Raw genomic sequence first — 26,424 nt, forward strand, 5'->3', positions numbered from 1 at the left:
TGTGAACTGACCGTCGGTGCTGGCTTGTGGCAGCAGTGGACGGCTCTCTTTGATGATGCCCTGCTAGATTCGTCCGCCACTCTTTTTATCCTTCAGCCAGTTAGTTGGCTCAAAATTGACTCCAATTTGTGCTTCTCGTTTGAGTTACTGGTCGGCACAGACTCCTTTCTGTGTCCAAGCAGACTGTGACCATGCCCTTGTCTATTGCCTGAGAAGGTACAGAACATTGTGATCGGTTTAATATTGGGATCAGACATTTTTACAATTTAATGCGGCCGTATACTGTAACAGTCATATTCACTGAGCTGCAGTATAATTTTTTGAAAAATACTTAGACCTGTTACACCTGGCTTTTGTCTTGTGGAAGAGAAAAATGTGTCCTTAAATATGCAGATGCTATGACGTATAGCTAACAGGATCTGGACTAAGCAAACTTGCATGTTTGATTTTGACACATTAGGTATATTGGTATATGTTGCAATCAGAGCTGTCTGTGATCTATTTCTGTGTAGTTTGTATCCTAAAAATGCTAATCTTTTCTTAAATTCAAAGTAGACAGATTATTTTTGTCTCCCAGCTCACACTAAAGCCACTGTTTTGGTACAATACACAGTGATTGTCCAAAATCTAAAAACTGAGATTCTTTGCTGCAGAATGGCTCCTTGAATGCACGCGCGTGTTTCAGTTGGCTGAAAGTTTTTTCCATTGTAAACTTTTACTTTCTCTCTTCTCAATCACAGTTTCTCCTCCTACATAAATCTATTTGGTCAAATTGATTGATTGATTGATTTAGCTTTATTAAAACAGGGGGAGGTCATAAAGTGTTACACATCCATCGTAATAATTTTGAGAGAGGTAGATGTATCTTACATAATGTGATTGTTTTTACGCTGTAAATCTTAAAGATGGCAAGCTACAGTAACTACACACCTTAATCTTTTTCAGTTAAAAGGATCTAATGAGGTCAGCTCATCAGCTCTGTGGCCTTTTCACTGTTTCTGTAAAAACCATAATGTGTGCTATTTAATCAGGATGATAGAGTATATCTCATCAACGTTTTGTCTGAAAATCCGAATGACATGTCCAAAAAGCTAACAATAAATGCAAGAATCTAAAACAAAAAAAGTTTTTAATTTCTTCAACGGATGATTTCTTCTGGTCTTACAAATACACCATTTTTTTTACTGTATCTTTATGTGACAAAAGCAGAGTTCAGCAGAGAAAGACAAAAGTGATGTGAACTGACAATATTTTAATGGGGGGGATAAAAGACTGTAAGTGATCAATGGAGGCGGCAGCCAAGTGATGCCCGGGGGACGGCTTTGATGTGGGCAACCTCAGAGGGACGCCAGGGACAATGCCCTCTTTGAGGCGCATGCAGAATGGCAGACACTTCCCTCTCTCTCGCTCTCTCTCACTCAACCTCCCTCCATCTCCTGCTCGCTCCGCTCACACTGTGACTCTTCGGTTCAGACGCCTGTTGGCGTTTCTTTCGCTCCACATTCCTTTACTCCAGTGTCACATCAGCCCATATCCTTATCTGCATAACTTTCTCCCTCTTCCTCTCACATTAATTAATTCAAACAACACCCCCTTCCCTGCTGCCCAGCCAATCACTCCGCCTTCCCGTCCCCCCCGTCCCCTATCTGTATCTCTCCCTCCCTCTGTCTCCTTTCATAGAACCAAACCCCTTTGTAATTTCCAGCCTTGGCAAGTTGCGCCCGATTTGCTGTCACAGTCTTAATGAATTCATCTGTTTGTGTATTGGCCATGGGAGCATTTCTCCCTCCCTCCCCCTCTCTCTTTCCTATCCTCTCCCCCCTCCCTCTTGCTGGTGTTCCCCTGGGGACTCTATATATACCAGGGACAACTCCAGGCACCTATTGTTCCTCTAAGTAAACTTACAGACAGATGCACTGCACCACATTGTGGGAGAGAGCCCAAAGAGTCAGGAGGAGGGAGACATTTAGCGATTGCAGAGAGCAAACAGACAATAAGGAACTGGAAACACTGCAGGCTAGCCTCATCTCCAGGACCTCTGCATCCTCTTTCCGCGTGTCTCCTGCCTGCCTGCTTATTATCACTGTGGAGTGGAGGTCTGATGTTCTGACACCATGCTGCTTCTGCTATCACTGCTGCTTATGGGACTTGATTGCTTGCTGGGAGCCCCAACAGGGCGAGAGGTCTACAGGATGCCACAGAGTGCGCTCAAAGGTAATTGTTCTATTTAAAAATATTATTATCTCAATTATGGCAATATATGTTAAGAGTAGTGATGACAGTACATAGTTTGGAAACCGTTGAGTGTTTACTTCTATAATATACTAATATATAGTGCTTCAGCATTTCTTATAGACACATTTTAATCTTTTTTTATTTAATGCATCATAATGAGAACCCTGCAAACCAACGCTGGTGATGCTGTGATGCTTCAAAAGAGGACAAAACAATGGTGCTACTACTAGTCCCTATGAGTAAGCCCGAGATGGGCAAACAGCTGACACGTGCAAATCTTAGAAATGCTTTATTTTTCTATAGGCTTACTTGTGATTGAAGTTGGTTCATTGCTGATGTGCTTACAGATACAGATTAGATATATATATAGTTTATATTTTAGTGGTTTACTGATAAACAGCAGGTATCTCACCTTAAAAGAATTGTATGCTGTGCATTTCAGCACTCATCTTCACAAACTGTCTTCACAGCATTAAAGAATAGAAATATTATCCTAGGCGTGTTTTTGTCTTCTTTAGTCTACATTGTTTTCATTTTGGCACTTTCTCTGGCAGGTTTGTCAGAGAGCTACTGCAGAGAAACTTGTTAAATCCTGCAGTAGAGCACTGTGATGAGGGACCTCTGGCCTTCTCTGATTGAAGTGCTGAGTACAGCAGAGCCTTCATACATACGGCTGGTGATGGCAATGTATGGGCTGCCAGCCCGTGCCCCTACGGCCTGTCCCTGCCTGCCAGCCTCTGCCAGCTCAGCCCTGGCCTTCTAATTAAGTCTTCAATCAGCATTGTTGTTGTTAGTGGCCTATCCTGTGATGTGGTGCGGCACAGAGGGGGGCTGCAGGGTTGGCGGTCCGATTGATGTGTGTCTGCAGAAGCCTCACCAGCGCGCTGAGCGTGAGCTAGCTTCCCTAACACGCTGCCAATGAGCTCAAAGAGCAGCATGAGAAAAAGGGGGCTGCTCACACACATACCAGAAAGCTGCTGTAGTTCATACTAACGCTCACATACACACACAAGTGTTCCCACAGCAAATAAAAGTCTTTCATGCAACGACCTAGAGGTCCTTCCTGTTCCTCACTGCTGTGCACTTGTTTGTGTCTTATTCTCTCTCGGCATATCTCCTCTTTTCTAGCTTGTCTTGCATCTTAATTGTTTTTTATATATTTTTCAATTTTCTGTTCTTTCTTTTCTCTTTCTTCCTGTCCTCCCTTGCAGCTCTGTCTGATCGTGGCACTGTTGTTCTAGAGGCGGCCATGGCTAGTGCCCTGTCCGCTCTCGAGCGTGCATCATCTGAGAGGAGTCGGGCTGAAGCAGGCTGCCGGGGCTGTGCTCCCTGTTTGTTTCAGGACTGTGGACAGCTGTCTGGGTCCTGCTGTAAGTAAAGGATTTCTCTTCTTGGCCTTTTCATAATTGAGCATCTTGAGTGACATTGTCCTGTATTACCAATGAATGCTTTCTTAGTGTCCATAACAAATCTCCTCTTCCCGCCCAACAGCGTCTCCTGCCAGTGCCTTATCAGAGCCCAGCTGTGATGTCATCAGTAAGGCCCAGAAGCTTCAAGATGAAGCTGAGCGGAGTTGGGCTCTGAGCCAGGCCTGTGCCTACTATCAGCATCGCTGCCCACCAGGTGAACTGGACAAGGAGAGCTGCATCAGGATCATGGGTGAGAGTTGCAGCGCCCGTGTCCTCCAGTGCAGCCTGCTTAACACAATGCAGAACCTGGAACCTGCTACACAGACGCATGCACAGGGTGAGGGGATACATGTGTTCACAAAGACATATGCATTCAGATTATCCAACTTTCTCTGTCCGTAAAGTCAGTGAAAAGGTGTGAGGCTAATTTGTACAGCTCCAGTATTATGTGTTTGTCTACAAAAAGCTGATTTTGCAGCCTTTTTTTGACCATCAGTGTCACTCTGTCCCAGCAGCAGTGTGTGGTCAGAGGTTGCCCACGGGGCAAAACATCACACAGCCTCGCTCCCGGATTGTGGGCGGCTCTCCTGCTCCTCCAGGCAGCTGGCCATGGCTGGTCAACCTCCAGCTAGATGGTGGCCTGATGTGCGGAGGGGTCCTGGTGGACAGCTCCTGGGTTGTCACTGCTGCTCATTGTTTTGCCGGGTGAGTGTGCATCACTGTTTTCTCACACTAAAATAAGATCTTCGATTTGTCTGTTGCATTTGAGAATATTACACGTTTTTTTCTACTCTCACTCCCAGCTTCTCTTATTCTTCTGACCTCTGTAGCAGCCGCAGTGAGAGCTACTGGACAGCTGTGGTGGGGGAGTTTGACATCACCAAGACTGACCCTGATGAGCAGGTTCTCAAAGTGAACCGCATCATCCCTCATCCTAAGGTAACAATGCAAAGTATGGAATATATAAATATATAAAGTGGGATAGAAATCATATAGTATTATCTCTCCTTGGTCAAACAATTAAACAACCAGATCAGTCTGTTAGTCTTAAAATAATGTAATGAATCAAACTTTTTCCTCTTCCTGCAGTTCAACCCAAAGACATTTAATAACGACATAGCCCTGGTGGAGCTTACATCTCCAGTGGTCCTGTCCAACCGTGTCACCCCGTGTGTCTACCCTCTGGCGTGGACCCCCCTACTGGCAGTCCATGTCTGGTGGCAGGCTGGGGCTCCCTCTATGAGGGTCAGTGGGTGATCATTAACATGGATTTTCACTTCAGAGCTATTTACAGCTTAGTTTTCTGCTAGCAAGCTTAAATGCTTTTTGTTTCCCTTTTGAGAGACTATGTGCTGTTGATAAGGACAATGAGTTAGCAAATTTTTATTCTTCTCTACAGACGGTCCGTCTGCTGACGTGGTGATGGAGGCCAAGGTGCCCCTGCTGCCTCAGAGCACCTGTAAGAGTGCCCTTGGTAAAGAACTGGTCACCAATACTATGCTGTGTGCTGGCTATCTCTCTGGAGGCATAGACTCCTGTCAGGTGGGCAGAACCGCATCATTTTCTTTGTGTTCCTCTTTTTAGGTCTTTCAGGTTATTTGGGAATTTTCTCCAATTAGTGAATTGACATACCTTTAATTCACTGTAAAAAATCTGATCCTCTTTTTGTTTCTGAAACTTTTTTTTTAGCAACACCAAAGTATCTTTGAAAATACGTCATTTTCAGATCAGCATTTTTTTTTTAATCTTTGGGGGATTTTCTGTCACGTGTAGGGAGATTCTGGAGGCCCCCTTATCTACCAGGACCGAATTTCAGGTCGGTTCCAACTCTATGGCATTACCTCCTGGGGAGACGGTTGTGGGGAGAAGGGCAAGCCTGGAGTCTACACGCGGGTGTCTGCTTTCTCTGACTGGATTCAGGCTGAGATACAAAGTGAGTTTCAAGCAACAACAGCGCCGCAGAAACTGAATTATTAGATATTTTCACATACAACATACTTCTAAATATTATCTACAATCTATGATTATCTTTTTAGAGTCATTTGGAAGCAGGGAACCAACATGTCCGGAGCTTCTAAAGACAACAGAAATGACGGAGGAGGGACAGAGGTCAGAGTTCACCTCTCTTTGTCACTTCTATACCCTGACCTGTCCCCCTGGTCAGTCTGATAGCGCTTGCAGCCGAATGGCAGAGGATAAGTGCCTCACCCGCTTCAAGAAATGTCGTGAGTAAATATACTGACTTGTTATTCTTTATGCTAGGTCATGCTTTGAGGTTTCTAATCTGTTGCTCGATCTCTGCCATCTAGAGTTGCGTTCGTTCCTGCAGACCTTGTTGGACTTGCTCCAGAGGGCCGAGGATTACATCAGGGACAAAGTCGACTTGACGTTCTTCACCCAGACTCTGCCTCAGCTGGTGGAGCACATATACAGCACAGCTTTCACCCACACCAGAGAGAGGAGGGACCTGGGCCTGAGCCATGGTCGCACACAGATTGAAGGTACATGACAGATTATGTTATTACATATTCTGTCCAAACATAAAATGTATAGATAACTTAATAGATAACCATGCAAACACTCATTCACCCTGCGGTGTTGTAACAGGTTTTTTATTACTTGCAGAACAGCTAGGTGGAGCTGTGGTGCCAATTGAGCAGGGTCCTTCTCCAGTTCCTCCAGCCTTATTCAGAGAGGTGGGACCCTCAGTGGATGACTGGGAGAAATACCTGAGGAACACGGCTGAGGACCTGGACAAACAGCATTCTGACACATCCACAGACATCTCCTCCACACCAACAAGACAGGAGGACAACCTTTTCTTACAGGTAGGTCATATTTCTAAAATGTCCAAATGAAGATGATGTATGCATCGCATTATATGACAGTATATTCCCTGCACAGCCTGATGTTTTTATATTAAGAAAAAACTGTACAACTATCTCAATCAGTAATGGTTAAATGGTGAGGTTAATCGATTCGGTTTTAGTATAAACCTTGCAATATCAAAGAGCACAGGCTTCTTTCTAGCCTCATGGTTTTGCTTGAACATTCATTGAGCATTCTTTTTGGACGAGGCATTCTGGGAAATGCCAGTGACTGAAGCGGATGTAATTTTGATGTCCACATCAAAACTTTTGATGTGGATTTATATGAAGATAATCTTAATGCTGGTGCTGGAAATTTATTTCAGGAGCAATTTGTTAGATTTGTTAAAATTCTCTTTACAAGCCGACAGCAATCAATAAAATCAAATGCTCTGACACAAAACTGAAAACAATCCAGTGACTGCCAATGGTTTCATTCGGTCCAGGTGGAATCTTTTCAAAATCTAGCTGTCTCTTGCTAGTTCTCCAACACTGCCTACCCTAACTTTCAGTCTTTTTTTACATGTCATCTACAGACGGAGGACTCATTAGTACATCAGCTGGAGGGAGAATTCCGATCTGTTATTGTAGCTCTTCGCTCCAAATTGGCCTCCAGAGCTGCTCCTCCCATCCTGCACTTGGATACAGTCTACCTCCAGGAGGAGTCTCCCAACAGCCCCCCTTTTCCTACGTCTTCCACTGCTGCACCGGTCCACACCGGCCACACCTCCTCCTCCCCAGAATCCCAGCAGCCATGGTCACTTCTAACAGCCCTGATGAATGAAATTCAGACATTAAGAACACAAGATGACATTGTGACAGCAGATGCATCACAAAGTGACACGTCATCCGATAGCGATGCGTCTCTTGGTGTCAGATGGAGCACCATGTCAGAGGATTTTACTTTTGTTAAAAATGAAGATAGAACAGAATTAAAATCAAAGTTACCACTTCCAGCGCAGTCAACAACTGACGTTCAACCGATCACTGAGGGCGCTCACACAGAGACGACTGCTGACCCCAGACAAACTGTGCATGCTGTAAAGACTTTAAGTCTTCGCAGAAAATACAGGAGCCTTCTGCGCAAGAGGCAGATACCAGGGGCCAGTGGGAAAAGTATGTGCCACATCCAGTTCTGACAGAACTTTCATTGAAGACTATTAAAAATTTTATTATTTCTCTAATGGAATGTTTTTGTTTGTTCCTGTAGTTTGTCCTGGAGTGAGAGAGTCCTCACAGCAAGTCAGCCAAGTCAGAGACACTTACAGCTGGGTCTTAAGCATCCCAAGCAAGAACGTACACATGAGCTTCCAAGAGGTAAATTTTAATTTTAGATGAAGTTATGAGATGTAAATGTGCACTGGTAAAGCTAAATGTTTATAACTTCTCTCTCTGTTCCCCTTGCTTCATTGGGTCTCTCTTTTGTTCAGGTGTTAGTTGATCTGGGCTCTAAGAATGATCGAGGACTTTACCAGGCGCGGGTCAGAGCAGTAGTGGGAGGACGACCTTTGACCTTCTACAGTCTCGTGGGCCTGGAGAATGAGTCATTCTACCGCAGTGTGCCAAGGATCATTGCTTTGGCACTAGAGGCACTTAAGACTTAACTTTATCATAACAGCAAGTGAACAAATAAATGAAAGAGGATAGTACAAAGACTCTCAAAGAGACCTGTTTGAAAAGAACCCCCCTTGTTCATGGGACACAGAGACGCACATAAAACGCACACGAACATTACCTGGGGTCTCCTGTGAAAAGCATGATTTTGTTTTCCCCATCTGAGAGCCTGACTTTGGCTCAAAATGAAAACACAACCATGAATGTATCAACCCAACTACTGGCCACCCATCATGCCATGCATTTTGTTTTGTTTATGTGGTTGGAGACACAGCCTTGTCTAACTTATGAATCTGTACAAAATGATAAGTTATTCATATTGTCTTTTGCAAAGGTTGAGCCTCTTGTAAAGCACACAGACTGTACATATTCATATTCTTACCTTATTACTATCATATTTATTTGTATAGAGAAAAGTATTTGTATTTTTGTAAAAAAACAACAACTATATATATATATAAATAAAATTGTTATTAATTTTGGCATGTTGTGTTGAATGTTAATGTTATGTAATACCAAATTGAACTATTGCTATGAGGTTCAAATTAGCTGCTAATCCTGCAGCATTTTGCTACTAGTGTACAGCAGTTCTGCTGAGACCCAAACGTACTCTCTTGAGACAGGGTTTCAATGCTGATTAGTTCCTCTTGGGACTTCAGCTTGGCCTCAATCCTCCAACACTTGGATTTGGACAGTGTTGAAGATTTCCCATCAACACAGCAGCTGCTGTGCTGTGGTGACCAGTACCTCCCACCTCCTTCCTGTCTTCACTCCTATTTCCAAGACAGTCAGTTGTAACTGGACACAGAAGTATGGCTGATCTTTAGCATCTCTTACTGTCTGGCTTCAGTCTTGAGCATTTTAAATCAACTGTTGTCTTGAGTTGTAAGCAAGCCCTGTCTGCACTGTGTGTTGACTTTTGTCCACCTCGCTGTTGCTGCCAAGTCTCAGCGACTGAAAAACCCAATGTAACACAACTAATAACTGCCCACTAATCTAAAGTAGTTTTCTGCTAGTGCTAAAAGAGGGATAGACAGGGATGTCAGTGTAACAGCTGAGTAAACACACACACATACTTCTGTTGCAACACATCAACTCCTGCCTCTGTCTTGCGTATTCATGTGTGTGTGGGAAGTGCGCCAAATCATGGCGGGAACAAGTATTTTTATGACGCGCACACACACACACACACACACACACACACACACACACACACAGTAATGACAGACCACAAATGTGCCAGCAACCTCCACTGAGCCTGCTCAGTCATCACAGAGGCTGTGCTGTAAATGGACTGTTGTCCACTCTATGGCTTCTTTAACTTTCTGGCTTTCAGACACACGCAGTGTTGCTGCCCTCTCCCTCTCTTTATTGTGCAATCTGTCTGTCTGTAATCCTTTTATTGAAGAGAACACATTTAACCATGTCTTCTGGTGACTGTTAGCTCCCTTTTAATAGATCACTGATGTACTTTGTTTGTGTGGACATCTGAATGACAACAACCAGGTGCACTAAGCAGAATTACAATACATTGTGTGTTTTGATGGTGTACCTTAAAGGGTAACGTCAATATTTTTCAACCTGGGCCCTATTTTCCCATGTTTTTGTGTCTATATGACTAAATGGGACAACATTTTTTGAAATTGGTCCAGTATTGAGCGAGCGCACTGCAGTCAGCAGCAGCAAAACAGAGCTGCAACATAATCCTTGTAGGCTTTTGCCCCTGTCAAAGGACGTCCACTGATGTACTTGTTTTTGCCATTGAGAGGCTCAGATTGTTATTGTGCCTGACAACATTGTGGAAAGGATCCTTACAGCGATAGACCTTTTTTTAAAGAGGAAGATCTTTTTTGTGCAACCAGAAACAGTCGCTATTTTGTTCTTGTCAAAGCCACCAGACTCCATTGACAAAATTATTAATAGTCCATTGTTTTGCCTGTCAATGCCAAAAACAAACACTTTAGTGAAACTCACTCGCTCAGTACTGGACAAAAAAAAAATGTTGTACCAATTGTTCACTTAGAGACAAAACCCTGGGAAAGTAAGGTCATTGAGTCCAATGCTTAAAGCATGTCATGTCATGTTACCAGTGTGTGTGTGTGTGTGTGTGTGTTCTGTGACAGCTGGCATTGTAGTACTGGAAATACACTCTTGTATTTAACCGTAACAATCATCAACTCCCCCACCAACCCCCAACCCTTCCTTTAAACATCTACCCTCCCATCAGCCCATGCCCCAACTTTTGCTTTAAAACACACAAACACACACACACACAGGTCGAGTGCCAGCAACCCTGTCAAGTAGTGTCCAAATTAGTGATCATAGCTTTGTTTCAGACAGCACAACACTAATGGATTCTGGACCTCCGCTTTCTCTGTCACTCTTCGTAAGGGTGTTTCTGATTTCTGCCACAGGTAGGAACGCTTGCAAATTAGCCTCATTTAGGAGACATTTTACAGTGTGTTTTTAGTTTCTAGGTATTTGTATGGTGTGATGTGACTATGTGAAGTCAGATTGTCACACTTATAGTGAATTCAGTGCAACAAACATTCTTTATGAAGGATCCTGCCATAATTTACATAACATTTGGCTCCTCGAACTGTGATATCAAGATTCATTTTAACAGAGACAAACAGTTTAAATAGTGCTTTTACTAGTACTGCAGTACTTTGCCCCATTAGTCATGAAGCTTATGTTCTCACATTCAAACAAAATGTGGAACTCATCTCCCAGACAATTGTCGTTACAAAAGTAGCAGTGCACCGAACACCAAACTGTGACAGGTTCAGTAACAAATGACAACGAGGGTAAAATCTTGTTGGAGATGTAAATTGTTACTGAAATACACTGCATTATTTGGCAGGGCATGTATACAAAAGTAGACAGAACTTGTAGTGGTGGACCATACTCATACTATATGTGTTTAGTGTGGTCTACTGTTCAGACTAAAATTGTGAAAGATTTCATGCTGGCTCCAGTTCTCATTTCGCCTGAGGATGCATCAGGTGTCCGCTGTTATACAATATCTATATAAAGAGGTTGATATGACATCATGTAATACTTGACACCAACCAAACAAGAGCAACATTTGGTCGATGTTGGTAAGTTTGCCAAATGGCATGTAACACATTAGTTGATAAGAAGACAAGATAATTTTTTTGCTATAGTTGAGTTTGCTAAACCAGATAGACAGACACCCCCACCTCCTCAATGCCTACATTCATACAACTTCACAAGTCCAGTTTTTAATGCAGAGTGTTTCTGACAATGTTATGTCTTATGTGGAAGCCGAGAAAACCCTAAAATCAATGTGAAAGCTCCTTGCAGAGCCGCATGAGACACTATACAACCAAACTGAACTTAATATGTAAAATTGATGGAGTGCCTCTTTAAATTAATCACTTGCTTCAGTATTTCATATGTTCTTGCCCTGACCTCTGGTTTGTCTGCAGCATCAGCACTCAACCTTGAAGGGGAACTATTTAAGGAATTGATGAAGGGTTACAACAAGAACGTGCGGCCCACGGAGAAGAGCGGTGACATCACTCAGGTCAACATCAAGATGACGCTGACCAACCTCATCTCCCTGGTGAGTGAAGTTCATTCTGGTGTTTTTGATGAGTCCCAGTGGCTGCAACAACATTGTTTACTAAACTATCACTCTTTAGAATGAAAAGGAGGAAGCCCTGACAACCAGCGTCTGGATAGAAATGGTAACCTTACACCTTGCTTTGCAATGATAGTGAATTTTAACATAGTAGTGTATCTGCAAGACATGGTCAAACCTATAGTATTTCTGTATGTAGCGATGGTGTGACTACAGGCTCAGATGGGACCAACCGCCCAGGTCAGCTCTGTATGGGAACATCACCTCTGAGCTGAGGGTCCCCTCCAAGAGCATCTGGCTGCCAGACATCATTCTGGAGAACAAGTGAGTGCAACAACCTTCACATTTTACACCTCAGCCAGCAAGCCACTCACACCTTCATTGAGCAAGTTTTCACACTGGAATCCCCTCATAGCCACACTGTGTAGCCCTACATCAATTAGTATAAAAGCACAAAAAGCAAAAAGCAAAAAGTTATGCTTTCTTTTTATGGCGCTGTTATTTCACACCATAAAAGGTGATTGTGAAGGCATGTTGCCTCCTTAGTGGATTTCCCATTGAAAGGATTTTGTAATCAAGATCAAAGTTAGTGTTAGTGAGTATGGCAGCTGTACATGTGGGCAGACCTTGATCAAACAATTAGAAACTAACTGTTTACAAGAAATTATAGTAATAAACTAAAACAAAATAAATTGTAGTTCATAGTTAACGTGTTTATCAATATCCATGAATAGACTCTGTAGGATCTCAAAGATAAGAGGTGCAAAGAGGTGCCTCTTTATATCGTTATGATTTGTGCAAGATGACTGTGTTTTTACTAAATACTTTTGCTAAGTGCAGCTTTACGGTTGACATAGGTTAACTTGAGTGTATCCATATAATACGATAATGTAGTAACAATGTGTCTGTGTGCGAGTTCGAATGCGCCAGCAAAGGTCTGTTTCCATCTGTTCTAACCTGTGCACAGTGTGGATGGACAATTCGAGGTAGCACTTTACTGCAATGCACTCGTGTCTTCTAACGGCTGTGTGTACTGGCTGCCCCCTGCCATCTACCGCAGTGCTTGTACCATCACCGTCAACTACTTTCCCTTTGACTGGCAGAACTGCACCATGGTCTTCCGGTGAGTGGAGACGAGGGTGTTGGGATTTGATGATTGGCCAGTATGAAGTACTTATAAAACTCTATTTACAGTATTACTGCAGTATTATACAATAACTGTTAAGAATAAAAATCACCTCAGGCTCACCAATTGTGCAAATCTTTGTGCAAAAGAAGTATGGATGTAGGTATGAATATTTTATAATAATCATGTTATATATGTGCAATATATGTAATATACAGAAATAATGCTAGCATAATACTATAATAGTGTTAGAACACAGTAATAACTATATACACTAGAATTAATATAGTATTGGTATATAGTAATAAGATATAATGCAATGTAAAATGAAAGTGTTATGTTACTACTTTGTATATTACTACTCCCATAGTAATAATTTACTGGTAATTGTATATTATTATTATTATTATTATTATTATTATGAATTATTATTGAAATTATTGTGATTACTGATTATTTAGAATAAATATTGTTTCTGCAGCGAATAGATGGTGGTGTTTGTGGTTGGTGACAGGCCATATGTCTTGTCCCTGTGTTCAGCTCCCAGACTTACAGTGCCAATGAGATCGAAATGGTTCTCAAAGAGGAGGATAACCACACGTTGGAGTGGGTGGATATCGACCCACAGGCTTTCACAGGTATAGCAACATTTGAATAATAGATTTTGAATAATTATTCAAAATAAAACAATCGTTACGTTCTCAAAATGAAAGACTCTAATTTTGTTATTGTTAGAAAATGGAGAGTGGGTCATCAAACACAGGCCTGCTAAGAAGGTGATCAATACTCAGTTCACTAAGGATGAGCTGGAGTACCAGGAGGTGGTCTTCTTCCTCATCATCCAGAGAAAACCCCTCTTCTACATCATCAACATCATCGCCCCCTGTGTGCTCTTCTCCTCCCTCTGCCTCCTTGTCTACTACTTACCTGCCAAAGGTCTTTTTCCTCACTTTGTATATCAAAAAGCCTGATCTTAGGTAGTCATACCTCTGTCACGTCAACGTCATCCTTCATGACCTTCATGTGATGACAGACTCTCTGACAAGACAGAAGAATAAGAAGTCATTAGTATCTGTTTTAATTGAACACAAAACCTCATCACTACTGACTGAATATTGGTTTGAGTTTTGCAGCCGGGGGTCAGAAGTGCACCATGTCTGTTGCCACTCTTCTGGGCCAGACTGTGTTCCTCTTCCTTATCGCCAAGAAGGTTCCAGAGACTTCGAAGGCAGTGCCTCTTATTGGAAAGTAAGTTTTGTGTGGTCACTCTAAGATTTCGGTTCAGACTTTCACCTACCACCGATATGAAATAGTGCTGAAAAAGATGTGATTTATGAACCTTTGGCTGCAGGTATTTGATGTTTGTGATGTCAGTGACCACCATGGTAGTGATGAACTGTGTGATAGTCCTCAACGTCTCCCTGAGAACCCCAAACACTCACATAATGACAGACAAAGTTCGAAAGGTGAGACTGAGGCCAGACAAAACCCTTTTCTGAATGTAATTTCCATTAAGAAGCTTTTGAATGAACATACTGTGAAGTCAACATGGGTCTATTTGCCACTGGATTACCTTCTGACCTTGTGTCCTCTTCAGATCTTCCTAAACATCCTGCCTCGGCTGCTTAGGATGCAGATGCGACCCTGGACACCAAACAATGGCAACACCTCACACACTGTAAACGGTGAAACTCTGGTTACAGACAGGAGCGGCGTGTTCCTGCTCCCCTGCCGACGCCGCAGCTCCATGAGCCTCATCACCAAGGCGGAGGAATATGTGAAGAAAACAGCTCGGTCTGAACTCATGTTTGCCAGACTTAAAGAAAGAAACGGATTGATGAAATCAGTATTAGAGAAGCTACGTAAGTGTTTGAATGAGTTTTGCATGAAGTGCACCTAAGAGTGTGTTCCCTCTTGTGATCTCGCAAATACCTGATCTGTTTTGTACACAGATGATGGGCTGGAGGGGGGTACAGCTGAGCAGCTCAGTGTCAGCCTGGCAAAGGCCTCTCCTGAACTGAAGCAGTGTGTGTCCTCCTGCAAACACATTGCTGAGACTGCAAAGCAACAGAGCAACTTCCAGAATGTAAGCTCCACATTTTTATATTTGCCCAGCTTCTCGGGTTAAAATCAACATCAGTGATAATCTCCAATTTTTCTCAATCCCAGGAGAATGAAGAGTGGTTCCTGGTCGCCCGTGTGATCGACAGGGCCTGCTTTATTGTCATGGCGTTGTTGTTTTTCATTGGCACAATCGGAATCTTCCTGATGGGCCATTTCAACCAGCCTCCCTCCTCACCTTTCCTCGGGGATCCCAAGAAGTATCTCCCTCCAACAAACAATCTAACAAGTCTGTCTCAGTTAGATCAGTTTTGATCTATCAGATCAGTTAGATCTGTTTTGATCTAACTGAGAGAAGATACCGCTGTGTGTTTTAATTTGGTAGTGTGGGTCTGTGGACTATAACAAAGTCAAAAGTGCCACAGCACAGATATGTGGACGCCACGCTTGATCTGTGATGACGCATACCAGCATCAGCTGTGACTGATTGTTGAGGTTGAAAATGTTTTTGCATAAAATGCTGTATAAGAAAAAAAGAGCAATTTGTAAGTTTACCTTTTCACCTGCTGTTGATAAAATTCAAGGCAATCATGATAAACAGCTTGAGACGTCTGTTGATGACACACATAAACAGTGAACGGTAGCCAAATGTACCAAATAAATGCTTTTATCAATAAAGGTAGTAGTATCTTGTGCACACTCTCAGACATGTCTAAATCCCCCTGTGTTTGACAACCCCCCCCGCCTCCCGAACACAGACTCTACACTACACTGCCCCCCACCTCTTGAAGCAGGATTTCAATTACATGGCTGAGTGGTGCCTTTCTAACCCAACAAAAGGCAGATCCGGCTGGTTGGGATGGAAACGGGAGTCAGGGGGTGAGACAGAGCCGGGGGGACATCTCTCCAGACAAACACACACCCACAAAGCCAAACATTACTACGTGAATATTCACACAAACACACAGAGGTGGTGAGTAGGTTTGTGCTACACCCCTTCCTGATCATGACAACTCATAGGCGTTCTCACAGTTAGATAAGTCTTTCGGTACCTGGATGCTTGACCACAGATGGTAAGCAAGAGCCCTTCAATTCTCTATTGTGCTATTTTCTGTCTTTACATGCCATTTTGACATAAAAAGGGTACAATGCTGTGGAAGATGTTAACCATTTGGGCACCTGTTGTATCAATCACTGTCTAGAAGCAGGACATGAGATAGGGCTTCATTATGGTACTGTGATCATCTTTGTTGCGGAGGAATATACAGTGTTGCATGCAGCTGCAGAATGGGACCAAGCTGAGTGAGTGTGATGTGAATAAAAAGGAGGCAGGGGCCGGCTGCTGTGATGAAATCACTGTTTTAAGGGAAGGATGTTTATGTTGGTGCCAGAGAACTGAACCTGCTGAGCTGCTGTAAGGAACCTTGTGTGTTTTTTTTTCTTGAACTTTCCCTCATAAATTCAAGTCTTCATAGGAAAAAAGCTTTAATTGTAAACCCCCCACGAATCTAAGGGGTTGTGAGAGGATTTTCTGATTGCCATTTTCAAAACTAAATTCTACCACACAAAATGTCTTTGCTTATTTTCTATAGCCTGCTTTAGGTGGACAGTATAATGTTATTATATTCATCTGACCCCAACCAAAAAATAGCTCATGTATCCCACCCTCATGGATGCAGCTCCATCTGGCACAACTTATAATAATTATTTTAATTGCCTACTTTCATCTCTTAACATTACTTTCACCCCTAATTTACATCAAATAGGGCAATATTTTGCATCACATAACCCCAAAATTTGCCAGAACATTTCTCATAACTTAATACTTCACTGAGGAAAAGTGTAAGAGCTCATTTCACACTTGCTGTTGTGGGTGGGGGGCGGGAAAAGTCAGACTTCCATTGTCGTAAAATACATTTCATAGCTGCTGTCACAGAAAGAAAGACTATTTTACTAATTTGTTCATTTAATCTGCAAATGTAATATTTAGGAAATGCACAATGGTTGTACTGGACGTTTTTTAACTCCATAAGGACAATTTAAATTCTAATAATAATAATAACTGTAACTGAGAACATCCCAGTTAATTGTGTTTCACTATTCTGGTAACTAAATAATTACATCGAACATAAATTACTGATGTCTCATACACACACCCGTCACACAGTATAACATGTAGTTGTTTGTCATTATTATGTATTTGCTGAGTTCCACATATATTTTCAGTTTTATACCATGTCAGCAGTGACCAATCAGCCTCTTCCCTTTGGTCGACTGGAGCGAGAGAAGCATGTCCAGATGATCTTCAGAGCTTTCCAGAACCGCTGTGCGCCTTCATGTGAGTGCCACACTGGCTCACCTGGAGCCAAAGCCCACCAAACGCCTATTGACTTGGAATCTGATGAGCAGCCGGCAGGTCCGGCTCCTGGGAGGAAGGTGGAGGACGGCTACACGCAGCCACTGGGGAAAGCGTGCAGGCCGGGGGTGGAACAGCAGTGGCCTGGAGGTGCAGCGGGATCACACTTTATGTCTGTGCTGGACACAGTCAGTCAAATACACATCACTGTCAGACCAGAGCTGCAGGGTGAGTAGGATGGGTTGATTGTGTGAATGCGTGTGTTTCTGTGTTTAAAAGGGGATAGCTGCAGTGCAGAGATTTGTCTGTTTTTAAAAGAATGATTCATCATTGCAGGCCCAACGTGTGTTCCCAGGAGGATCTACAATATCACCACAGGAGGGTCACAGTTATTTGTGGCCGTGGAAGGTACTGCTCCCTGTCCAGCTTCACCCATCCCATCTGCATCTCATGTACAGTGAATGATGGTGTTTTTTCACTGTATCCTCAGTCTCTCCTTGATCTCTCCCTACTGTCAGAGAGCTCTTGTGTGTGCCTCCAGTGTTGCGGTCCAGCCCGGGCCTGTTCACTGCAGGGTTTTGACTGTCAGGGCCACCAGGCGTTTTATTTTGAAAGGCCTCTCAGGGTTGACGCCTGCTGCCTCGGCTGCTGCCTGATGGAGATGAGGGCCTACACACCTCAGAAACAACTCATTGGCACTGTATGCCAGAGGTAGGCTGCATCTGTTTCTATTGGCCTTGCCTAACTTGAACAGCGCTGGAAAGTACAGTATTTTACTCTATTTTATACTTGTGCTCCACTATATTTCACAGGGAAATAGTGCACTTTTAACTTCACAACATTTATTCAAAGTCTGTATTTATTAGTTACTTTGCAGATTAAGATTATTCATGTAAAACACATGATCACTTTATAAGATATGGTACATTGCTATAAATTAACTATCCAGCAAAGTGGTTAAAATTAGCTACTTACACATTAGAGAGCTTATGCCATTGATTGATTTCACTACTAATACTTTGGTACATTTGCGTGTATTTTTACATTGTCATATTAATACTTTTACTTAAGTAAATGCCATTACTTAATCACGGAAATTAAACTTATTTTCAATAAGATATACAAAATAAGAACACCCTTAATAATACCAAACCTACTACTGTCAGATCGTTTGAGATTTGAGACACGTCTCTGAGATTTGTGATGCTTTACAAATAATTTCCAGTAGAGGTGAATGTATTTTGTTTGGATGCTCACAGAATTAAATCTGTCTGTTTTCATTCAAACAACTTAGTGTAAAAAAAAAAAAAGTCCTTTTAACAATGTGTTCTGTGGGTTAACCAGAGTAATGGGACTCATTTTACGGACTAACCCACTGACCCCCACAATCAGAACACTGTACCAGCAATCTTAACATTTTACATTCTCAGACTGAACAACTCGTAATGTGAGCCTTTTTCCGTATCACTCCCAGCCAGTGGTCACTCTGAGCCACTGTAGATGCCCAGGCCTGTCTGTATATAGCAGTGACAGCCTTTGCTGTTCCACCCAGCTGGGGTGTATTCTAAACCTGGCAGAGATAATGCACGAAACAGCTGTCTGCACAGAGACACACTGAAGAGCTGGGAGGGAAGGAATGCGGCATCCTTCCTAATGGGAATGTTGGCTAATGGGAGATGTCGCAGCACTCCAACCAAAATACTTCCTTCTTCATGTGCCCTAAATCTGACTCCAGGGTTAGCTGGGGTGCCTTTGTATGTTGAATTTAGCTCTCCACAAGAAACTCAATGAAGTTGTCTCCAATTAGGACTGATCTGGCAGAAGTTTCGGTGACTTGGTATAAATATTCTCTCAGTTGTTGAATAAAGCATGTCCCAATTTGAGCTCTTCCGACACCAAGCAAACAATGGTTTTGGTGCTGCAGAATCATGACAGCTGAAAATGTGATCAACCAAGCATCAAAGCTGGGCTGCGCCAGTGTGTGAAGTACTGGCCAGTTTATCTGCCAGGTTGCTTATTGCATGGTTATGTAAGAAAATGTGCTGTGTGTTTCCTGACTGTGTTTTCAGGTGGAGCATGTTCACCCCTCTTCTGGAAGTGTGTGATTCTGAAGGAGCATTTACCGTCAGAATCCAGGGCTCCTATTGTCCATGCCGCTGTTTCTCCAACCAGCAATTCCAGGTAATATTTAAGAAACCCCAAATAAAACATTTGTTTCTACGTGTATTTCATTCAGTTTTTTGGCTGTTGTTCATACACCAGGTTGTCTCCAACATTGGTGAGAAAATAGGCACAATATGGAAGAAATGTCCCACCCCCACTGACGAACATAACATGGACCATGATTTTTTTGGGTTGGAAGGTGAGTTGTCGCTAAGGAAAGCCGATATCCTATTTCTCAAGAAGTGGTTTCCACACTTCTTCTGTCATGTCCCCCTTTAGAGGCCAAAACAAAGCCAAGTTCAATTTTATTTAAATAACATTATTAAGAGCATAACCAGTATGTTACTTTTCACACCCTGATAAAGTGACAGCAACACCAAAGACACAGGGCTCTTCCACTATACTGTCAGTGAACTCAACAAAAACGATAGACTAATTTACATTTAGCTTCTTCAGTTTCTGCTCACTTCTTTCTAAATAAATTGACACCCTAGCATCAGACTGTTCTTATTTCTTTAATGTTCCCAAATAGAGAATCAGTCTTTTTCACATTAGACATTTTGACTCGTCATAGCAGGAAAACCACATATGTTCCTAATATATTAACAACGGCTCCATTCTGGCAATTCATGCCATGCAATGCAGCAAATAATAAATTAGTTACACCTGTGTTTAGAAGTCAGAATGTCTGCTAAGAAAAGGAGTTATTCAAATTTTGCTTAACTTCACATTTTCTCCCTAGTCATATGCACCCCATAGCATGGGAACCACTGTTATGCAATATCTGCCTTTGGGGGTACCTGCAGCCTTTTAGACCCCATTCCCATTTCAAATTCGTAACTGCCATTTCTAAATCTCTCTTCCAGTGCCACTGAGGTTGGAATCACACAATAAACTGCTGCTGATGGCAGCCTCTTTCTTGTTGGTAAGCATTTGATATTTATTATCTTTCCCGCAAGAATATACTGTATATTGTTGTTAAAAGACACCTTTTTCACACAGTATTAAATGGGTTAATTCCATTTAGCTGTTTCTATTTTAGGTCTTGGTATTTTGCATACTGGCTCACTGGGAATGGGATTGATGTGTTATTAGTAACAGCTGTGCCTTGCCTATTATGACATACAGTGGGGAGAACAAGTATTTGATACACTGCAGATTTTGCAGGTTTTCCTACTTACAAAGCATGTAGGTCTAATTTGTATCATAGGTACACTAACTGTGAGAAAACAAAAATCCAGAAAATCACACTATGATTTTTAAATAATTAATTAGCATTTTATTGCATGACATAAGTATTTGATAAATCAGAAAAGTAGAACTTTTGTTTGCAATTACAGAGATCAGACGTTTCCTGTAGTTCTTGACCAGGTTTGCACACACACTGCAGCAGGGATTTTGGCCCACTCCTCCATACAGACCTTCTCAGATTTCAGGGCTGTCGTTGGGCAATACGGACTTTCAGCTCCCTCCAAAGATCTTCTATTGGTTCAGATCTGGAGACTGGCTAGGCCTCTCCAGGACCTTGAGATGCTTCTTACGGAGCCACTCCTTAGTTGCCCTGGCTGTGTGTTTTGGGTCATTGTCATGCTGGAAGACCCAGCCACGACCCATCTTCAGTGCTCTTACTGAGGGAAGGAGGTTGTTGGCCAAGATTTCGAAAACTTCAAACTTCAGACGGGCCTGGACATACACTGGCTTGAGCAGGGGGACCTTGTGTGCACTACAGGCTTTTAATCCATGACGGCATAGTGTGTTACTAATGGTTTTCTTTGAGACTGTGGTCCCAGCTCTCTTCAGGTCATAGACCAGGTCCTGCCATGTAGTTCTGGGCTGATCCCTCACCTTCCTCATGATCATTGATGCCCCACGAGGTGAGATCTCGCATGGAGCCCCAGACCGAGGGAGATTGACCATCATCTTGAAATACTTCCATTTTCTAATAATTGCTCCAACAGTTGTTGCCTTCTCACCAAGCTGCTTGCCAATTGTCCTGTAGCCCATTCCAGCCTTGTGCAGGTCTACAATTTTATCCCTGATGGCCTTACACAGCTCTCTGGTCTTGGCCATTGTGGAGAGGTTGGAGTCTGTTTGATTGAGTTTGTGGTCAGGTGTCTTTTATACAGGTAACGAGTTCAAACAGGTGCAGTTAATACAGGTAATTAGTGGAGCACAGGAGGGCTTCTTAAAGAACAACTAACAGGTCTGTGAGAGCCAGAATTCTTACTGATTGGTAGGTGATCAAATACTTATGTCATGCAATAAAATGCAAATTAATTATTTAAAAATCATACAATGTGATTTTCTGGATTTTTGTTTTAGATTCTGTCTCTCACAGTTAAAGTGTACCAATGATAAAAATTACAGACCTCTACATGCAAAAACCTGCAAAATCAGCAGTGTATCAAAAACTTGTTCTCCCCACTTTATCAAAATGCCTGTTGTGAAAAGGGGCCTATTTAATTAAATCCCTCACTGATCACTGACTCATCTGTTTTTCTCTACAGAATCACATGTTCTTTGAAATGAGCTGATAAATCCTGAGTCAACTGACATTGTTGGAAGTGGTCTACAACTAATGGACACTCCAGCCAACTCACTTTGACACAAGAGACTGCATCATTTCATAGTCTTTGTAAGACAACAGTGCAGGCTTGTGTGGCATTACCTGTGGGACAAACTTTGCTTTAAAACAATTCAACATTTGTGAAAGGAAATGAAAATGAACCAGCTTTAGCAGCAGATGCATATTTGACATTTATTGCTATAATCCATTAGGTGTACATCCAACAGTGTTTCTTCACTTTTGACACACACCTGCATCCATCATCACACCACCAAACATGGGCAGCATTAGTTTTTCAACAAACTATAGGCGCTTTCTTGATGGTTCCAAAAAAATGTTCAAGAGAAATTGATCAAAACTGTAACAGATCCTGACCCTATATGTATTTCTTTTAATACAAAATGGAAAAAGAGTGAAGGTCAGTGTTTCAGGAGTCCTATACAACTTTAAGGACATTAAAGCAGATCCCTTGGATTCATTAAAGGCGGGGTAAAGACAACACATACAGAAGGGAAAACTGGTTCGGGTCGGGCTTGAGGCCAGGCACAGTGATTTAGGCAGCTTGGCAGTCCATTCTTAAGATGCCGGTTATACAGCCTTCTGCCCAGCACAGGATGGTCTTCTTCCTTTGGGATTCAACTTCCAGGTCAAAGATGGAGAATCATTGCTGATTCAGTTAAGTGGTCTTTGAAGTGGACTGTATTTACAAAGATATTGTACACAATAATAGTAATCATTCTACTTTGAAATGACCAGAGGAATTGTAGTTAAAATACAGCACTATAATAAAATAACATCTACCTGCAACCCTGTTTCAGTCCCAATAAAACAGATTAACACAAACTTATTTGACAGCAGGAAGTGTGATGTTATGTTAAGCAATAAAATCTGAACTACTATTATACCAAACTGGTTTAGTTGTATTTTGTCAAGTACACTTTGTTAACAGCTAATGACCAGATCAGCAAACACCAGTCACATGGCCTCCCCCTGGTGGCAAGTTAACAGATGGTACACTTGCATAAAAAAAATTCAAATTAAAATGGGAGGCCGCGTCATTCTTCTCTGGTTGATTAAAAATAACGCATATTTCTCTCTTCGGATTGGTTCAGTGTTCTGTTGACAGGATTTCCAATTTTACACAATGAAAGGAACGGACTTCTTGCCTCTGTTCCTGTCTTCATTTTACACAGTGCCAATCCACGTAGGTGTACTCTTTCCTTGACTCGTAAGCCCCCAACACATCGCATATACACACCTGCACACCGAAAACAGGGACAAGCAACATTAGCATAACACAAAAGCACATCATCGAACAATGATGTCTTTCACTCCCAACTAATGCCGCAACAGTTCTTACTCTTGCAGAGGTTCTCTGTGAGAGGGGTTAACGTCCGCTGCTAGCATTCACCAGACCATGGAAGTCTTCCCATGCTCTGCAAGCAAAGGAGGATGCAGCACATCATCATTCACAAAAAAACCCTGTTCAGATAATCATGGCTTTTCAATTACAACAGCATCAATTTCCTGCAAAAGCACATGAAACATGATGGAGATACATACGTGGTTGTGTTTTACTGGTCATTCTTTTATGATATATCGATACCATAACAACAATGAAAAAATAGAAAAACAGATTTTACACTTAATTAGAAAATCATCCTTCTCAAAACAAAGGTGTCTTTAATTATCTTCATTATCCATTATAATCTTTTATGTAAAATTGGCGAGAGAAAATGGGGATAAATCATTATTTATCAAACAAAAATTCAAAACCCAAAGATATTTAATTTAGAATGATATAAAGCAGCAAATCTTAACACAAATCTAATCCTTTTTATGTCGTAACAAACATTAGTACCGTTTTATTTAATATATGGATATATAATTCTTGGCTTATGTGCATGCATATTTGTATGTCTGAGAGACAGAAAGGGTTAAAGAGAATATAATAAAACGATGAGACATACATACTTAATGCTGTCTGTGTGCGTCTTGTACTCCATGATGGTGTTGGGAGGTAGGTTGAGGACTCTGCGCAGGGTGTCTCTGATGCGGGCAGTGGTCGCCTGGTCACTAGCAGTTTTGTTCCAGATAGAGATGATGTCCTCCTGGAGAAGAGAAGCAGAGAAGGCGTGTGTGAGTATATTGACATAGGCAGTGTGTCACTAGCTGCAACAGGCGTGTGTCTGTCTGTGGGTTTACCTGGAAACGTACTGACACCACAGCCCCACAGATTTCCTCTCCAACCATGAACTGCTCCCCGAGCATGGCCAGGATCAGGTTCTCCCAGCAACGAGACGCCAAGCCTTTCCTCAGACGGATGATCCACTTCCCACCCATCTTATTGGCATCATCCTAACCACAACACAGACAGGATTTCAGAATGTGCTTTTTGTTTATTAAAGTATAATAAATGAGCAAATTAAAGTAGACTAAATGTATTAATATAAGATGCAGTCTTTAGCGTACAAGATACCAGCAAAAGAGAACCCACCTCCCACATGGGTTTAATACCCTCTTTGAACAGGTGGAAGTCACTGTGGCCTGTCAGGTCGCCTGGCCGTATCATGTGACTATAGAAACGCCAGAACTGCTCCACCTTGGAAAGGCCAGGAAATGTTTGTATCAACAACTGTCAGAGATTAAGTCAGCTTAAGCTTGTATTCATAGATTTGGTCTGTGTCTGGCTAAGGTGGTAAACAAAAACAAGTGTCCCCCTTCCCGTCTACCCTCTCTAAAGAGGTCATGAAGAAAGACATACCGAGGCAAAACTGCCAATCTGTTTAATGTTCTGTTCATAACTCTGAGTGCTTGCGGGTCTCCCTGGGGTGCGTCTGGAGTACCAGAAGGTGTAGTTGTACTGAAGAGGGTGCTCTCCTGCCCCTGGCACCACCATCTGCAGAAACCCAGAAAGTGACTTAGTCCTGCGATTAAAGCCGTTGTGGGAAATGTTGGAGAAATAGCAAGAGACAGCTAGATTTTGAAAGTATCCAACTGAAAAATCCCCCCCCTGCACGGGCAGAGGGCGCACATGTAGGCAGGTAGACAGGCAAGTGAGCCAGCTAATCATTTCTTGGTTCCAGATGAAATGACAGTCCTGCCACAGTCACAGATGATGATTTTTTTTCATTTTTGTGTCAGAGCATGATTTATTGATTACTGTCAGGATGTAAAAACTTATCAAAAACCAAAAATGCTTCAGAAATAAACTGCCTCCCCCAGCTTTAACATTGACTCTGCAGAGACATATGAGCTCACCTTTTTCTTGGAGGCGTTCTGTTCCTTATCCTCATCTTCAATTTTTTCCTTCTCACCGTCTTTCGGTGAGCCTTGGTCCTGGTCGTGGTCTCCACTGTCATCATCTTTCAGACTGGATTAGATGGAAACACAGGCAGCAAAACAGAAACATTTAAATTAAGGGCTACTCCCAACTCTGTTCTTTATTGGGCACACCTGACTAAAATCAATGCAGTCTAATACAACAGCCCTGCAATAGATTCTACATATGAAAGTTTTAAAGTCTAGTTATCGTTTAAACTGTTTAGGGAGGTGTCCAGTTAACTTTGTAAATTTGGAGGTTGTAGTTTCTGGTGCTGTAGATCTGTACAGCGTTATGGTGACAGGTATGTCTAATATTAAAAATGCACTCACTGATGATATAATAGATATGACAAAATATTAAAAGCACTTTCAACAAAAAAGGAACATTAATGAAGATAACGTTAGGCTTTATTGCAGAGCTGTTGCATTAAAGTGTATGTTTAAGCTAGGTTCACCGGATAAACTGTTGACAAAGTGAATATGCTTTTTCCTGTGAACTGCAAATATGTATACGGTTAATGATGCACACCTGCACTTAAAGTATTCCGGCCGTGAACAGCCTTCAACACTGTTAGCTATATGCACGTACTTCAGGGACATGGGAGTCTAGTTTGAGCCGAGATTGCGCGAACCTTCCACCGCCTCTCAACAACTACCACGCCGAGGACTCAGGGCCTGTCCGCCTTCCGTCAGGCTAAGCTACAGCTAGCAATACAGCTCATAGCCCAATATAAGATACTATTTAATCTCTGCTGGTACTTCCCATCGTTGTAAATGCACCTGTGCATGTGGACCTCACTCTCATGTGGGTTTATAAGCGCACACAGAGCATGCACGACCATGCAATAAAGCTGACACACCTCTCATTTACCATGCAACTGCTTTCATTAACGTTACGGTCCCCCGTGGATTTGCACTCACGACGGGGAGTCCAGTCTCTGGCAGATATTCCACACAAACTTTTGAATAACGGTACTCACGCGTCAAATTTGTTGTTCATTATTTTCTAGGTAGCAGCCTGTCGGAGTCCGACCACAACCTCCTGAATTCCGCAGGAACGGCGGCGCGCATAACCACGTGTACGCGCACGCCGTAT

At 42.3% G+C, this 26,424-nt stretch overlaps 4 protein-coding genes across 8 annotated transcripts; 3 read left to right on the forward strand and 1 right to left on the reverse strand.

Moving 5' to 3' along the window:
- The first annotated feature begins 2,114 nt into the window (after window positions 1-2,114).
- On the forward strand, window positions 2,115-8,563 carry prss56 (serine protease 56). Its single transcript, XM_038719378.1, has 14 exons — window positions 2,115-2,214; window positions 3,447-3,605; window positions 3,727-3,981; window positions 4,157-4,349; window positions 4,475-4,591; window positions 4,789-4,889; window positions 5,044-5,186; window positions 5,418-5,577; window positions 5,681-5,869; window positions 5,954-6,145; window positions 6,270-6,472; window positions 7,048-7,627; window positions 7,722-7,828; window positions 7,942-8,563. The coding sequence occupies exons 1-14, from the start codon at window positions 2,115-2,117 to the stop codon at window positions 8,113-8,115; spliced, it is 2,673 nt and encodes an 890-aa protein (XP_038575306.1). The 3' UTR covers window positions 8,116-8,563.
- Window positions 8,564-10,373: 1,810 nt separating this feature from the next.
- chrng (cholinergic receptor, nicotinic, gamma) lies at window positions 10,374-16,387 on the forward strand. Of its 2 annotated transcripts, none has more exons than XM_038719252.1 (12): window positions 10,374-10,539; window positions 11,578-11,714; window positions 11,794-11,838; window positions 11,932-12,056; window positions 12,793-12,855; window positions 13,399-13,496; window positions 13,594-13,794; window positions 13,992-14,106; window positions 14,210-14,324; window positions 14,456-14,720; window positions 14,811-14,944; window positions 15,028-16,387. In XM_038719252.1, exons 1-12 carry the CDS (start codon window positions 10,476-10,478, stop codon window positions 15,232-15,234), a joined length of 1,569 nt encoding a protein of 522 aa, XP_038575180.1. In that variant the 5' UTR covers window positions 10,374-10,475; the 3' UTR covers window positions 15,235-16,387. The 2 variants fall into 2 exon arrangements, with proteins under 2 accessions (XP_038575180.1, XP_038575179.1); XM_038719251.1 differs by having other exon boundaries at window positions 10,375-10,539; window positions 12,700-12,855; window positions 15,028-16,385.
- A 767-nt stretch (window positions 16,388-17,154) lies between these two features.
- LOC119902875 (phospholipid scramblase 1) lies at window positions 17,155-22,081 on the forward strand. The gene is made up of 7 exons (XM_038719253.1): window positions 17,155-17,503; window positions 17,612-17,683; window positions 17,794-17,986; window positions 19,345-19,456; window positions 19,538-19,637; window positions 20,305-20,363; window positions 21,946-22,081. The coding sequence occupies exons 1-7, from the start codon at window positions 17,155-17,157 to the stop codon at window positions 21,970-21,972; spliced, it is 912 nt and encodes a 303-aa protein (XP_038575181.1). The 3' UTR covers window positions 21,973-22,081.
- Window positions 22,082-22,170: 89 nt separating this feature from the next.
- On the reverse strand, window positions 22,171-26,424 carry eif4e2 (eukaryotic translation initiation factor 4E family member 2). Of its 4 annotated transcripts, none has more exons than XM_038719254.1 (8): window positions 26,309-26,424; window positions 25,266-25,377; window positions 24,769-24,903; window positions 24,502-24,606; window positions 24,210-24,362; window positions 23,979-24,115; window positions 23,365-23,440; window positions 22,171-23,262 (listed from the first exon to the last, which is right to left on the reverse strand). In XM_038719254.1, exons 1-7 carry the CDS (start codon window positions 26,326-26,328, stop codon window positions 23,392-23,394), a joined length of 711 nt encoding a protein of 236 aa, XP_038575182.1. In that variant the 5' UTR covers window positions 26,329-26,424; the 3' UTR covers window positions 22,171-23,262; window positions 23,365-23,391. The 4 variants fall into 4 exon arrangements, with proteins under 4 accessions (XP_038575182.1, XP_038575185.1, XP_038575183.1 ...); XM_038719257.1 differs by having other exon boundaries at window positions 23,975-24,115; XM_038719255.1 differs by having other exon boundaries at window positions 26,200-26,318.

The sequence above is a fragment of the Micropterus salmoides genome, unplaced genomic scaffold, assembly GCF_014851395.1.
Source record: "Micropterus salmoides isolate LMB-PRFRI ecotype aquatic unplaced genomic scaffold, ASM1485139v1 Ms_hic_scaffold_14, whole genome shotgun sequence".
Taxonomy (NCBI): domain Eukaryota; kingdom Metazoa; phylum Chordata; class Actinopteri; order Centrarchiformes; family Centrarchidae; genus Micropterus; species Micropterus salmoides.